Source organism: Notolepis coatsorum (genome assembly GCF_963971535.1).
Source record: "Notolepis coatsorum genome assembly, chromosome: 5".
Classification (NCBI taxonomy): Eukaryota; Metazoa; Chordata; class Actinopteri; order Aulopiformes; family Paralepididae; genus Notolepis; species Notolepis coatsorum.
In genome coordinates, this window is record NC_140169.1 from 22,638,893 (window position 1) to 22,654,151 (window position 15,259).

At 42.1% G+C, this 15,259-nt stretch overlaps 1 protein-coding gene across 1 annotated transcript in view; it reads left to right on the forward strand.

Moving 5' to 3' along the window:
* The window catches only part of dnajc10 (DnaJ (Hsp40) homolog, subfamily C, member 10), a 143,241-nt gene that overhangs the window by 69,553 nt on the left and 58,429 nt on the right, over window positions 1–15,259 (forward strand). Inside the window, 2 exon segments of the mRNA XM_084314864.1 lie at window positions 5,227–5,343; window positions 7,806–7,907. Of these exon segments, the coding sequence (XP_084170990.1) occupies window positions 5,227–5,343; window positions 7,806–7,907 (219 nt within the window).

Below are 15,259 nucleotides of genomic sequence, written 5' to 3' on the forward strand. Positions count from 1 at the left end.
TAAACGTGGCCTCAGAATTCAAAACACACACATACTCGGCACGTAAATATATAAAACAACGCCGTGCAAGCTAATTAGCCTAGCAAGCCTTGTTGTTGAGTGAGTCCTAGTACCTCTGGGTCTCCTTCCGGATCTCGTTCGCTCTCGGCCATCTCCTTCACTGATTGGTTGTTAGCTGTTGTGCGTATGCACGTCACGTCATCACGTAACATTGGTTGTTGTTAGTGAGTGTGATGAGCCGAGGCTGAACGGAGCCAAGCTTGGAAATCGATATATCGAAACTTTGCGACCACGTTTCATGTTTATTTCGAGGAAATAATTTATCGCGATAGTTATCGTTATCGTTTTATCGCCCAGCCCTAAGTTATGTGTTCACGGGACCGGGTGTTAGTGAGGAGGCGGGCGGCTGAGTTTTGGACCATTTGCAGTTTATGGAGGGAGCGGGAGGTGATGCCAGTGAGGAGGGAGTTGCAATAGTCCAGGCGGGAGGAGATGAAGGCGTGTATGAGGGATTCAGCAGCAGGGGGGGAGAGGCAGTGATGAATTTTAGCAATGTTGCGGAGGTGAAAGTATGATGTTTTTACAATGGAGCAGACGTGGGGGTCAAATGAGAGGGTGGGGTCGAGGAGGACACCAAGGTTTCGGGCTAGGGGGGAGGGGGTGATGGTGGAGTCATTGATGGTGAGTGTGATGGGTCCGGATCTGGTGAGGGTGGTTTTGGTGCCAATAATGAGAAGTTCCGTCTTGTCACTGTTCAATTTGAGAAAGTTATGAGTCATCCAGGTTTGGAGTTCGGTAATGCAGGATTCGATGTGACTGAGGGGTGGGCTGTGGGGGGATTGTGTACTGATGTAGATTTGGGTCTCATCAGCATAGCAGTGGAAGTTGAGGTGGTATTTACGGATGATGTGACCAAGGGGGAGAATGTAGCAGATGAAGAGCAGGGGGCCAAGGACTGAGCCTTGGGGGACCCCCTGTGTGACCCAGTTGGTGCAGCCTTTGGAGGAGGATGGAGTGACACACTGTGTCAAAGGCTGCACTGAGATCAGTGGCGGCCGGTGGGTACTTCGCCACTAGGGGCGCTATACCAAACATTTTGCAAACATGTACAGTACAGTACCACGCAACAGACTCATGGCAAGACGTGAGCGATTCGACTCACGCTCACGGCAATGAATCGGCTCTTATGAACGAGTCGCTCAGCTGTTACTACAACAACACACAACCAGTCAAATAAAGTATAGTCTAGACTCTAATTCACAACTTGAAACACAATATATAAATAGAAAAGTTAGAAACAAAACTCGCCCTTCTCCAAACACAGGCAGATCTCTCCCTCTCTCCTTCTCTCTCTCACACACAGCGCGATGTGGAATCGATTCGTTACACAATCAGACCTATTATATACCAAGAATAACTTCAGTATGAGTACAGGGCTGTACACATATTTTGCATATTGTTAAACGAGCCAAGGCTAGCTATTAAACTATCGATATGAATCGAAAATCTGGGACCCTGATGTAAACAAGCCAAACGTCTTTCTCTGGTCTGCATCCCCTTAACAATTGTGTGTATTGAGCCGTACTGTATTGTACCCATTCTGCAATCTGTTAATAAAGTTCTCATTCATTCATTCATTCAAACATAGACGATATTGAACAAGCCATAATCCACGTATTTTCAATCCGAGAGAGCTGCAGTAGTTAAATCAATGAGCCATCGACACAGTCAGTGTGGTGGTAACGTTATTATTGCATCCAAGATTGATACACGGCTGGCTAGGCAGTTGGTAGTCATAGTCTTGTGTTATAAAATAAATAAACAATCAGCAATGTCTCGCTTCATGAATGGCCAGCAGTAGCCTAACAGTACTGCTCCTAAAAAAAACTATTTACAAACGTTAACGTTAACCACAGAGAGAGAGAGAGAGAGAGAGAGAGAGAGAGAGACTCACTGTTTAGTTGAAACGTCCAGGGCAGGAGAGCTTGATAAACGTGTATAATCCACTGATGATGTATTCCAGACCACTGTCCACTGTAGTCTGTCTCCAGACTGCATCCGCCATATAGCTTGTTAGCCAAGTGTTAGCTCGTTAGCACAACACAAGTACATTCCTTTGTCCATTTCCGCTCGAACAGACTGCAAACTACCTGGCGTTCTATCGCCATGCTCTAAGACAAACTCTAACCTTAACCAACTTTGAAAGAGTGCCTAAGCTTAACAGTCTAAAGAACTTGCAGTCACGGCACGCTCGTCTAAGACAAACAGCTGCCTGCATCATTCTCACAACAACACAACTATCTCCACCGACCAACCTAGGAATAACCTAGAATTGGAACATTAGAAATTGGATTCGGCCAATCAGAGATCGTCTCTGTGAAATTCTGCTACGGAAAAAAATACTGGAGTCGGCCAATCAGAGAGCGTCTCCGCGAAATGCGGCTACAGATATTCTTGACGCTACTGGCTAGACCGCTTCAAATCGCGCCCGGATTCCAACATAATAGTCATATTTCAACGCACAACGCGTTATGCACTGATTGGCTGTGACGGATACAGCGATCAAACTGTGACGCGCACTCAGAGCGCTATCGCGTATAGCCCGGGCCGAGAAATAAAAAAAAAAATAAAAAAAACGTGATGTCACTTCCTGCTCTGGAAAACGAGTGTTTTTTAATTGCGATAATAACGTTATATTGTGCATTGGAAATACAAACATACTTAAAATGAGTAAATATTATTCATTTTAAACATGTTTATATTATTTATAGGGCTATAAAACAAAAAACTAAACTTATTTTTCTTGTTCTCTCATATAACCAGGGTAGTTCCTGAGGGGGGGCGTGAGCTGTTCATTTGAGATATTTTGTTATTGAAGGAGAGGAGAAACGAGTTGCAGAGGTCAGGGGAGGAGAGTGAGTTATTGTCCGGGGGTTGTAGGAGTTTCTTGACGGTGGAGAAGAGGGTCCGGGGGTTGCGGTTGCTGCTGTTGATGATGGTGGAGTAGTGGGCAGATTTGGCAGCTTGAAGTGCATCACGGTAGGAGGAGACGTGCTGCTTGTGGAGGTCGGCGTGGATGGTGAGGTGGTTTTTTTTATAGAATAGAATAGAAATACTTTTATTATCCTGTGGGAAATTAGACACTGCAAATCGCTCAACATTTAAACATTTAGACAGGACAGGTCACAATTTAGAATGATAACACAAATCAAATCAAGTTGCCTAGGATAAGAGTAGAGTCAAATAAAATAGGATAAAATTAAATAAAATATACAGAAATAAATACAGTAAGAATATACTGAGCATACTGAGCATGGGGTAAACAATTTGGTCAATATAATTATAATTTACATCTAACTAATGAAATATGAAATATATATTCCAGTATTCACAGTGTCACAAGGTGCAGTATGCTTTAGGTAGTGTATTGTCCTCCTTGGGTTCCAATAAGACCTAGATCTATGTCTGGCAGCCGTCGCTGCCCCCTATTGTGGAGCCTGGAGGCCGCTAGTCGCGTCCTACTAGAGGCGTTCAAGTTGACGGCCGGGCTGCTTCATAGAGCGGAGTTCCGGAGTGTACCAGGGGGAGGAGGTGGTGAATGAGACAGTGATGAGTTTTCAGGGGTGCCAGTGAGTCAAGGGAATCCGAGAGAGTAGAGTTGAGGAGGAGGGCATAGTCGTCGGGGTTAGACGGGGCAGAGTCAGGGTGAAATGCAGAGGATATGGACTGGGACAGTGTGAGAGGGTCAATGGATTTTATGTTACGGAAAGAGATGGTGCGTTTATTGGAGTGGTGGGAAGGGGAGCAGCGAAAAGGATGCAGTAGTGGTCAGAGAGTGGGAATGGGATGGGGTGAGGATTGGATATGGGTAGGGAGGCAGAGCAAACAAGGTCAAGTGTGTGGCCTTTGTTGTGGGTGGGAAAGTTGATGTGCTGGGTGAGGCTAAAACAGTCAAGGAGGGAGAGGAAGTCAGGAGTGAGGTTTGAGTTAAAAAAAACAATTAAAACAACTGCAGACTGGTGAAATGGTTTAAACTGACCAATGGATGCTGTTAAATTGAGTATCAGAATCCTCTGATAGCTGATAAAGATATGAAATCATCTGATCTGATAAAGATATGAAATAATCTGATATGATAAAGATATCAAATCATCTGATGATAAATATATAAAAGCATATGATATGATAAAGATATAAAATCATCTGATATGGTAAAGATATAAAATCATCTGCTATGATAAAGATATAAAATCATCTGATATGGTAAAGATATAAAATCATCTGCTATGATAAAGATATAAAATCATCTGATATGATAAAGATATAAAATCATCTGATATGATAAAGTTATCTGATATAATAAAGATATAAAATCCTCTGATATGATAATGGTATAAAATCCAAAAAAACGACCTAAATTCTTTATAAATACATTTTATTCAATGTTTTTTTTATGAAACATTTAACAAAATATGTTAGAAACAACAGCCTATTGTTTTATTCAATGTGTTTTTTTTTCCTTTTAATAAAAATAACCGAATTGAATAAACAATGTTTTATTATCATTATTTATGAATCTGCTAACTTTGACAGCACCTATTATTATTATTATTATTATTATTATTATTATTATTATTATTATTATTATTATTATTATTATTATTATTATTATTATTATTATTATTATTATTATTATTATTATTTATGTTTAATTATTATTATTTATATTACATTATAATATATTATTATTATTATTATTATTATTATTATTATTATTATTATTATTATTATTATTATTATTATTATTATTATTATTATTATTATTATTATTATTATTATTATTATTATTATAGTTGTGTTCTCCATGGCTAGCCTTACTACCACAGCTTTATTATTACTATTTTAGTATACCGTATTATAATGTATTCTTATTATTCTATTATTATAGTGGTGTCCTCCATGTCAAGCCTTACTACCACAGCTTTATTATTATATAATTTATTATTTTATATGATGTATTATTCATATATATTATTATTATAGTATAATATATTATTATTTGTGTTTAATTATTATTATTTATGTTTTATTATTATTATTAACATTATTATATTATAATATATTATTATTATTATAGTTGTGTTCTCCATGTCTAGCCTTACTACCACAGCTTTATTATTGCTATTATAGTATGTTATAATGTATTATAATATATTATTATTATAGTGGTGTCCTCCATGTCGAGCCTTACTACCAGAGCTAAGGAAAGCTTCAGTCCAGCTGGCTGGTCAAATGAAGTTTGGAACTCTGGACTGCACCATCCACCATCACCTCTGTAGCCAGGTTATTATTATTATTATTATTACTACTCCTATTATTTATTATTATTGTCATTATCCGGGTTAATTTCCCGGCAGCGGAACCAGGGTTTCCGTTGTCCTGTAACTACCGTTTTTTTACCGGGGAAATCTGTTGAAGTCCGACATATTTAAATATCTCCGGTCATAATGTCCTGTGAAAATAATTCCCTCTAAGCACAACGATGTGTCAGCGGGAGCTTGGTGCTAGATTTGCGAGAAGCATGCAACTGCAGAGCCGCAGAGCTCACAGAGCTGTGCCCGCACAGTGCAATACTCCAATTCAGCCATTGGCAATTCAGCTGTTGGGTGGGTGACGCTGCTGAGCGGTCCCCAGACCGGACCTGAAAGCACCGCTGGCTCTGCGGCTGCAGTTGCTTGTTTATTGCTTCGTTGGGAGGCGGAGATAGTCATCACGCAACCCCACGATAATGTTGCCGTCTCAGTAGTGCCAAATTTCTCAGTTCTTCGCTTGATATAATTAATACAAATGTCCAATATAACGGAATTCGTTAGCTCATAAAAATGTGACTATAACAGACAGTTATACAGTTAACAGTTTATTAATGTCGGGCCGACTGCCCACATAGACACCAATTTGATTTCAAGTTGGCAGCAGCACGGAGTCTCGAGGGACTTATTTTATTTGGAATATATTAATGACTGTATACGCAAAAGTAGCCTAGTTTTAAGTTAAAATATTATAAATCTACATGCCTTGAGGATGTCATTCTTTATATAGCCTGCCTATACATTGTTTTTAAGCTCAATAAACTCTGACCGGAATTGATCCCATTTGTCCGGTAGATTGAAATCTTGCAGGACACGGAGACAGGCAACAATTTTTTCTAACGGAAACCCTGAGCGGAACTTGGTCAGTTCTCCATACTAACACAATTGGCAGTGTTCGTGGCTGGAAAGTATGAGTCCTGGTCATTGCAACAGTGACTCCTACTGGTTGGTCGGGGTGCCTGTTCAGCAGGGAGAGGATCTGGGAGAGATGGCATGAACCTTTGCACAGTACACATTACTCTCCCAGTGAAACTCCTCGCTGTCTGGTGAAAAGAAGCAGCTGGATTGGAGTATATTGGAGGAGGCATGTGGTAGTCTACACCCTCCACAGACTGACAGTAGGGTAGTCTACACCCTCCACAGACTGACAGTAGGGTAGTCTACACCCTCCACAGACTGACAGTAGGGTAGTCTACACCCTCCACAGACTGACAGTAGGGTAGTCTACACCCTCCCCAGACTGAAGAGGTATTGGCATAACAACAAAATTGGAGGATGGGTCAAAAGCCAAATAATAAATTAATACAATTATTGTTATTTGTATTACTATTATTATTATCACTATAATTATCATTATTATTATCTCCAGGTGGTAACCTGGGGGGAATTATGCCCTTGTTTACCTAGCAGACCTCCTCACCCCCTATACCAACATCAGGGCCCTCAGATCTGCTGATAAGGGTCTCCTAACCACCCATAGGTCCAATTTCAAGTCTAGGGGGGGGGGGGGGCATGCTTTTTCTGTCGCAGCCCCTGACCTCTGGAACAGCATCCCATGTCCATCAAATCTGCCCCCTCCATCGAGTCTTTTAAATCTAAACTCAAAACTCATCTATACTCCCTAGCCTTCCCTGACTTACTCTGACTCTTGCCTTGTTTGTTTTGATGTGTTGTTCTGTTTCTTTGTCTGTCTGTTGGTTGTTTATATTTTGTGTTTATTTTATACTTTAGGATTTTTTTTTAATTTTTTTTAATTTTTTTAAGCTATGCGACTCACTGTGAAGCACTTTGGTTGACAAGTGTCATGTTTAAATGTGCTATACAAATAAATGTGATTGATTTATTGATTGATTGATGCATTTGGTTGCGTCTGTGTGTCTATCCGGAGCTAATCTCTCCAGCTACAAGGCCGTGGTGGATGATATTTAGTATGGTCAGATCAACCACACCTATTGTCCCTATGACTGCTATACTGTATATCTGCCCTGTTTGTCTTCCTTCTGTACCACAAAACTGAGGGACCGATTAATCAAAATGCACGGAACACCTGCTCAACCCATTCTCTTCTTAATTCCTGGAGTTCAGCATCACTCAAGTGGATTTCCTGTAATAACGCAATTGAGCAATTTAATGTTTTCAATTGATCTAAAATCTTTTTTATTTTTACGGGGTGATTAATAACTTTAACATTGTAGCTGATGAAGATTTGTGCTCTACTGTTCAAGTTATTATTATTATTATTATTATTATTATTATATTATTATTATTATTATTATTATTATTATTATTATTATTATTATTATTATTATTATTATTATTATTATTATTATTATTATTATTATTATTATTATTATTATTATTATTATTATTATTATTTATTATTATTATTATAACAAGACTATAACTCTGTCTATCTTTTTGTCTGTCTGTCTATAGTATAACATCCATGCATATCCAACCACTGTCATCTTTAACCGTTCAAACGTCCACGAATACGAAGGACAGCATTCTGCTGACGGCATCCTGGAGTTTATACAGGTATAACACACATCATAGAGTTAATACAGTATAACACACATAGAGTTTATACAGTATAACACACATCATATAGTTAATACATATATAACACATAGTTTATACAGTATAACACACATCATATAGTTAATACATATATAACACACATAGTTTATACAGTATAACACACATCATATAGTTAATACATATATAACACACATAGTTTATACAGTATAACACACATCATATAGTTAATACATATATAACACACAGAGTTTATACAGTATAACACACATCATATAGTTAATACAGTATAACACACATAGAGTTAATACATATAACACACATAGAGTTCTATTTCATTATGGCTTTCGCTCAGCATCAGTTGCATAATATCTCGCTTCAGTGGATATGCACTGAATAAATTTCAAAATGTACCTTTACATACCAACATCCGTCTGACCACACCCCCATCTGCTGCCTACATAAACAGGGGTGGGGCTACACACTCATCTCCTTCTCAAATTTCATCCACAAGGAAGTGCCTGTTATATACTCACTTGACGTGGAGAAAATATTTAGTCTGAGGAAAGGAAAACGGAAGAACAAGGAGATACGTTGACATTATATCTTTATTTTCTCTCACTATTTTTGAGAAAATACGGCGATATTGTCTTCGTCACTGGAGTGTCTGGAAGATGATGATCATTTTAAACCTCCACCGGTTTTTTCGTATTAGGGGCTCGTGTCGCTGATATACTCTCCAAACTGCAGTCCTCCTTTGCTGCGGCTGGATGGGTTTGGCCCTCCGGCCATGCAGCTGGACTGTGGAAGTCTGTTGTGAGGGACTGGTTGGTTTTCGAGCCTGGGTGAGTAATGTTTTGCTTGCGAGCGCCAGTTGTCTGTTAGTGCTATGGGGGCTAGCTGACAATTTTTACGAAAGCCGGCCCCAGATTAGGGTCCTCTGTTCGGCCTCTTAGGCGACGGTGGAGGATCTTGGTCTGAAGCCCATGATGGTCAACTAGTGGGCCGCGTCCAGGACCTGGTGAACCCAGGATTCTCTGGACAAGCGGATGCTTCTCTGTCCCGTGCAGGCCCCATCTTTCACATAAAAGTGAAAGTACACCCTAACGAGAAAATGTGGGCATGGATGTTCGTTATCGGAAGATCCATGTTCAAGTCGGCTGCAGCCCAGATGGGACTTGTGCCGGCTCCGCCGTATGTCTGGTAAAATCACCGTTGTAAACTGTGTTGACATTTCTTTTTCTCTTCTCTTAAAGGATGAGGAGGGTTTCAGACGGCGGCCTGTCTGAAGTGTGGCTTGTTATGTCGTTGTGTACAGTTCAGGTGATAGCTGCTTAGGTTGCGTGCTAGTTGTGGCCTACCTGTTAGCCAGTCAGCTGTTAGCTGCGGCGCTAGCCCGTTGTGTCACTAGGCTAGGAAACGTTAGCTTGTTGCTATCAGTCGAGAGCGGCTGTTAGCTTGATGCTACACTGTTGAACGTTGCTATGACTATAACATGCCTTAAACACTCTGACTACGACGTCATCTTTGACAGAGGATGTTAGTCGGACCTACACCGGGAGCCCTGCCAGCGAGCACTGCGTCAACATGGAGAAACGTAGCGGCTGGGTGGCGCAGCAACGTTACCCTCGTCGCCAACACAGGAGATGCTGTGTTCAACTTCGGTGTCCCGTTAACCAGATTGCAGTTCTCTTGGCCTGCGCTCAGGGTAGGAGTCCCGACCGGACTTTAAACACTTCTTCTTTCCTTCCCTTCTAAATGTTTTGTAATAACGATGTTTTCCAAAACGTGTGTTGCTGCAATACATTGAGGATACGACGCGTGTTGTGTGTGAATTGTCTTGTCACTGGTATAGCTTCTCTCTCCATAGAAATCGGGTTGTTGTTTACATGTGTAAAAATGATCTGGTTAGTTGTGATGAGAACATGTGTGTTCATGTAACGTGAACTCACAACTAAGGGGGTTAATTAACCTATGAAGCTATGCTTAGTGACATGTGATTAAGGAATGAATTCTTTTCTCAGCCTGTAATGACAATGAACAGTGTGTTCATATATTAACAGGGTTACCTGTTCAACTTGGTCGTATCAAGGGTAAGGAAGGAGGGGTGATCCCCCCCCGGTTTCCCTGGGGCTTCCCCCCCTCCTCTCAGACATGTTGTTTACAATATATTGTGTCACTGTTTGTGGGGATACGATGTAACCCTCAGCTTAATTGCTGGGGTTGTGCTTTCCGCTTGAGAAACTATTTTTTCCTAAAGAAAAGATTGTTTGGTCACTTATCATGTGTGCTTAGCAAGGCCTGTGGCCAATACGTAATCGAGGATTCTGTATTCTCTCGTTATGAAAAACGGCGTTCCTCTGTAGCAAGAGTGTACTTTGCCATTTTTTGTTGTGATGAAGGGTTGTGTGTGTCTTGTGATCTACAACTGGGTTAGGTTTGGCCCACAGAAGCACATATGTAAGTCTGGTACCGGGGCTCTTAAAGGGGGCCCTCTCTGTTCTGTGTTTTTTCCTTAGTAAAAATCAGATAGCAGGTTAGCACATGAGCTATGTGAGGCTGTTCGATGCTTCATGTAGCAGGCTATGACTGTGTCATGCTCTACTTGTCATTACATCGTATCATGGGTGTGGGGTCGTAAAGGGGTGAACTGGTAATCCTTTCCTCCCCTTTTCTGATTGGTCAGGGGTTAAAACCTCCTGTCCTTCAAGGTTCCTGTCACGTTGCTGTTCGGCACGTTACAGGGTAAGAGTAAGAGGGGGGGGGGGGGGGGGGAGTTTCCTGGTCCCACGCCCTGGAAGATTGGGCGTGTGCACCGCGGAAATTCCCCCACCATAGAGTACGTCACTGAGCGCGTCTCTGTTGGTAAGACTTCCGTGGGTTGTTCAGGTCCATGTTATGGATCTGTTTCAGGGAGTTGTCAGAGCTCTGACACAGCCATGAGCGGTCGCAAATTCCTGAGCTCCCGGAGCCCTCGTCAACACAGCAAGCAAAAGAGATTTTGCGCACATTTTCTCCTCGTTATGTTTTGGATAACGGATTCGTACCTCTACTCAACGATGAAGCACAACCAGACAGAAGAGGAGAGAAGAGCAAAAATAGAAAAGGAGGTACACAGCGACTTTTATTTCCAAAACGGCACGGAGCATAAGCACCTGGCCGTGGGGACAGCGACCGTTCACGCAACATTAACGGCCAATCCTGAAAGAAAGAACAGACCCCCGAATGGCAGAATGGACCGAAAGACCTTTTTGTCCCTTATCCTGCTACTCTCGGGAGACATTCATTTAAACCCAGGCCCGGTCTTGACCAGAACTCAGGCGAGAAGACTTGGTCTGGCAGCGCAAGAAGCGAGGGAGGTTTCCATCGCGACCAACAACATCAACAACTCGACCTGTGGCTACATCCACTGCGCGGACGGCAACTATTCCCCAATGACGCCGCAGCAGACGAGCACACGTGAGGCAGAGACGAGAGGAGGTGAACCGAGGGTCGAAACCATGACGACCATCTCGACGCGGGATTTAAACATCTCAACGCCCGATAGCCGGCTAGCCAGCGGAGCTAACGGCGAAAACATCCAGGAACAAAGGACTCTGGACCAAGTCCTTTGTTGTACCAGCACGGCGCGGGACCCGACCCCCCCCTCCCCCTTCCCACCCACGACAACAAAGCCCCCCCAACCGGCAACCCCACGGACAAATCGCCTGATAAATTAGCCAACCTAGCCAGGCTGGCTGTGTTTACCAGCCCAGGAGGACAAAGGGTTGCCGCCAGAGAAGACACAGGACAAAGGACCCCCCCTCCCCCTCCCCACACACCAACACACAGACCTCACGGAGACAACAACAAAGCCCCCCCCCCTCCCTCCCCCACAGCAACACCAGACACAGAAGACAATTACCTGGAACTTGAAGACATCAATACCACAGCAAATAAAAACGGACTACACATTTTTCACCTTAATGTAAACAGCATTAAGCATAAGCTGGACGAAATAAGAAACCTGTTTATGAGCGGTAAGGTAGACTTAATATGCTTTACTGAAACTAAACTTGATCCATCTGTAACAGACCCTGAAATAGAATTAGAGAACTATACTATAGTCCGTAATGACAGAAACCAGTATGGAGGTGGTGTCTGTATGTACATCAGCGTTTCCGTTAGCCGGTAATTACCGGTATTTGACCGGCAAAATCTGGTGAAGTCCGACATATCTAATCTCTCCGGTCATAATGTCCGGTGAAAATAATTCCCTCTAAACACAATTAGATTATTTGAATTGTATTAAAATAGGCTAAAATTAAATAGCCTATGCGATGAACGAAACAATCATTACATTTGTCGTTGCTTCACCAAGCAGCCGGTCAATGACATCCTGTGTCAGCGAGCTGGCAGCTGATATATTTACGTGAAGCATGGTTTGGCAGGGTGCAGTACTCCAATTCAGCCATTGGCAATTCAGCTGTTGGGTGGGGGCGCTGCTGACACCGCTGCTCTGCTCTGTCTGCTCCTGCTCCATGCTTCACGTAAATATATCAGCTGCCAGCTCGCTGACACAGGATGTCATTGACCGGCTGCTTGGTGAAGCAACGACAAATGTAATGATTGTTTCGTTCATCGCATAGGCTATTTAATTTTAGCCTATTTTAATACAATTCAAATAATCAAATTGTGCTTAGAGGGAATTATTTTCACCGGACATTATGAGCAGCAGCACCAAGTCGTTGGGAGGTGGAGATATACATCACGGCGCAAACCCACGATAATGTTGCCGTCTCTCTGCCAAATTTCTCAGTTCTTCGCTTGATATAATTAATACAAATGTCCAATATAACGGAATTCGTTAGCTCATAAAAATGTGATTATAACAGACTGCTGTTTATTAAGGTCGGGCAGACTGCCCACCGACACCTCAAGTCGGCAGCAGCACGCAGTCTCGAGGGACTTATTTTATTTGGAATATATTGACTGTATATACGCAAAAGTAGTCTAGTTTTAAGTTAAAATATTATAAATGCCTTGATGATGTCATTCTTTATATAGGCCTATCAATTGTTTTTAAGCTCAATAAACTCTGACCGGAATTTATCCCATTTGTCCGGTAGATTGAAATCTACCGGACACTCAGACCTGCAAAAAAAAATTCTAACGGAAACCCTGATGTACATACATAAGGACCCCAAATTCATTACCCGTACTGACCTTCATCATGAGACAATTGAAACCGTATGGGTGGAAATTTTATTTGAAAGGGCAAAATCTGTTCACAATATACAGACCGCCAGATCAAACTGGCTTTTATGATACTCTGGATGTGTGCTTAGCTGGAGCTGAGGATGCGGAAAAAATTCTTATTGGGGATTGGAACACGGATATGCAACAAAAAGATGCACCCGTCTTCAAATCCTTCAATATGTTTTGTGATCTGCACGGCCTCAGCCAACTAATCACCCAACCCACAAGGATATGTGAATCAACTCAGACTACCATTGACCTCATACTGACCTCTGACAAGTCCAAGATCTCCAATAAAGGGGTTATAGCATGTGGGTTAAGTGATCATTATATGATATTCTGTACCCGCAAAAAGCTAAAACTAAAGGCTGGCTGTCACAAAACAGTCACATCTAGAGACCTCAAAACCTACTCTAGCGAGGCCTTTAACCTTGAACTGGAGAGTCTGGACTGGTCAGATGAACTCAATGGTACACTGGTTGAAGAAACTTGGCTTGGCTTCAAAACCAAATTTTCATCAATACTAAACAACATGGCCCCCCTAAGAACCACCAGGGTAAAAAATCGCGCTGAGCCATGGATGCACACTGAAATACTGACCGCTATGAAAGCCAGAGACAAAAAATGCTCTGAGTTTCGTAAAAGCCAGTCAAAGCTTACCAAAAGCATGAGCAGTGAACTCCAAGACCACGTGACTGAACTCAAACTAGAAAGAAACAGACTAAGAAATGACGTAAACTCCATGATCAAAACTGCTAAAAAAAATTTCATCAATGACAAAACCGAGGAAAACAAAAATAAACCACGTGAACTTTGGAAATTACTCGACAATCAACTAGGCTGCAGTAAAAAACTTAAAACCAGGTTCTCAAACATAAACATAAAGACGGACAACACGCTCATCACAGACAAGCTGGATGTAGCCAATTACTTAAACACTTTCTTCACAAACATAGCCACAACACTGGTAAACAAACTACCCTCCCACTCAGGGCAGTATGGGGTAGAACACATAGTAGCATACTACAAGAACCTAGGCGTCCACAAAGACGACTTCAAACTGGAAATGGTAACTACAGATGAGGTACTCAAAAAACTGAGCGCCCTCCAACCAAACAAGGCCACTGGCCATGACAACATCCCCTCAAAATTCCTCAGAGACTCAGCAGCAGCCATCACCCCAGTCATCACACACATAATAAACCTCTCCATAAAACAGGGACACGTCCCCAAGGACTTCAAAATTGCGAGAGTAACACCCCTGCACAAAAAGGGCAGCAAATTAGACCCGGGTAACTACCGCCCTGTTTCTATCCTTACATCCATCTCGAAAGTCATGGAAAAAATAGTATACGAACAGATCGAAAAGTACCTCGCGGAAAAAAATCTAATCTACGAATTCCAATCTGGCTTCAGAACATCCCACTCCACTGACACATGCCTTCTCTACTTGAACGACCACATCAAACAAGAGGTGGACGCGGGCAAATACTGTGGCATGGTCATGCTGGACCTACAAAAGGCCTTCGACACTGTCAATCACACCATTCTGATTGACAAGCTAAAAGCAATTGGTTTTGATAGTTTATCAGTGAGCTGGATACAATCCTACCTGGAGGGGAGGGAACAGATGGTGGAAGTAAACGGTACTCTATCCCCCCCCTCACAGTGAGCTGTGGTGTTCCACAAGGAAGCATACTAGGACCGCTACTATTCCTAATTTATGCAAATGACATGTCGTCAGCTTGTGACTGCAACTTGTTCCTGTTTGCGGACGACTCAGCCCTGCTGGTCTCTGAGAACAAGTTACAGGTTGAAAAAGCCCTCAGCTCGGAACTAGGCAAAATCTCCATATGGCTCGCCGACAACAAACTATCATTACACATGGGCAAAACAGAGTCCATTCTCTTCGGTTCAAATAACAAACTCAGCAAGACCGACGGCTTCTCGGTTACAGTGGGTGACAATATTATCACAAGGAAAGATGAAATTACCTACCTGGGTTCCATCCTAGAGGCTAATCTTTCCTGTGAGAAAATGGCATCCAACGAACGCGATTCTTGTACCGGATCTCCTCTCTGGTAAACAAGAATACCCTGAAGACTCTAGCACAG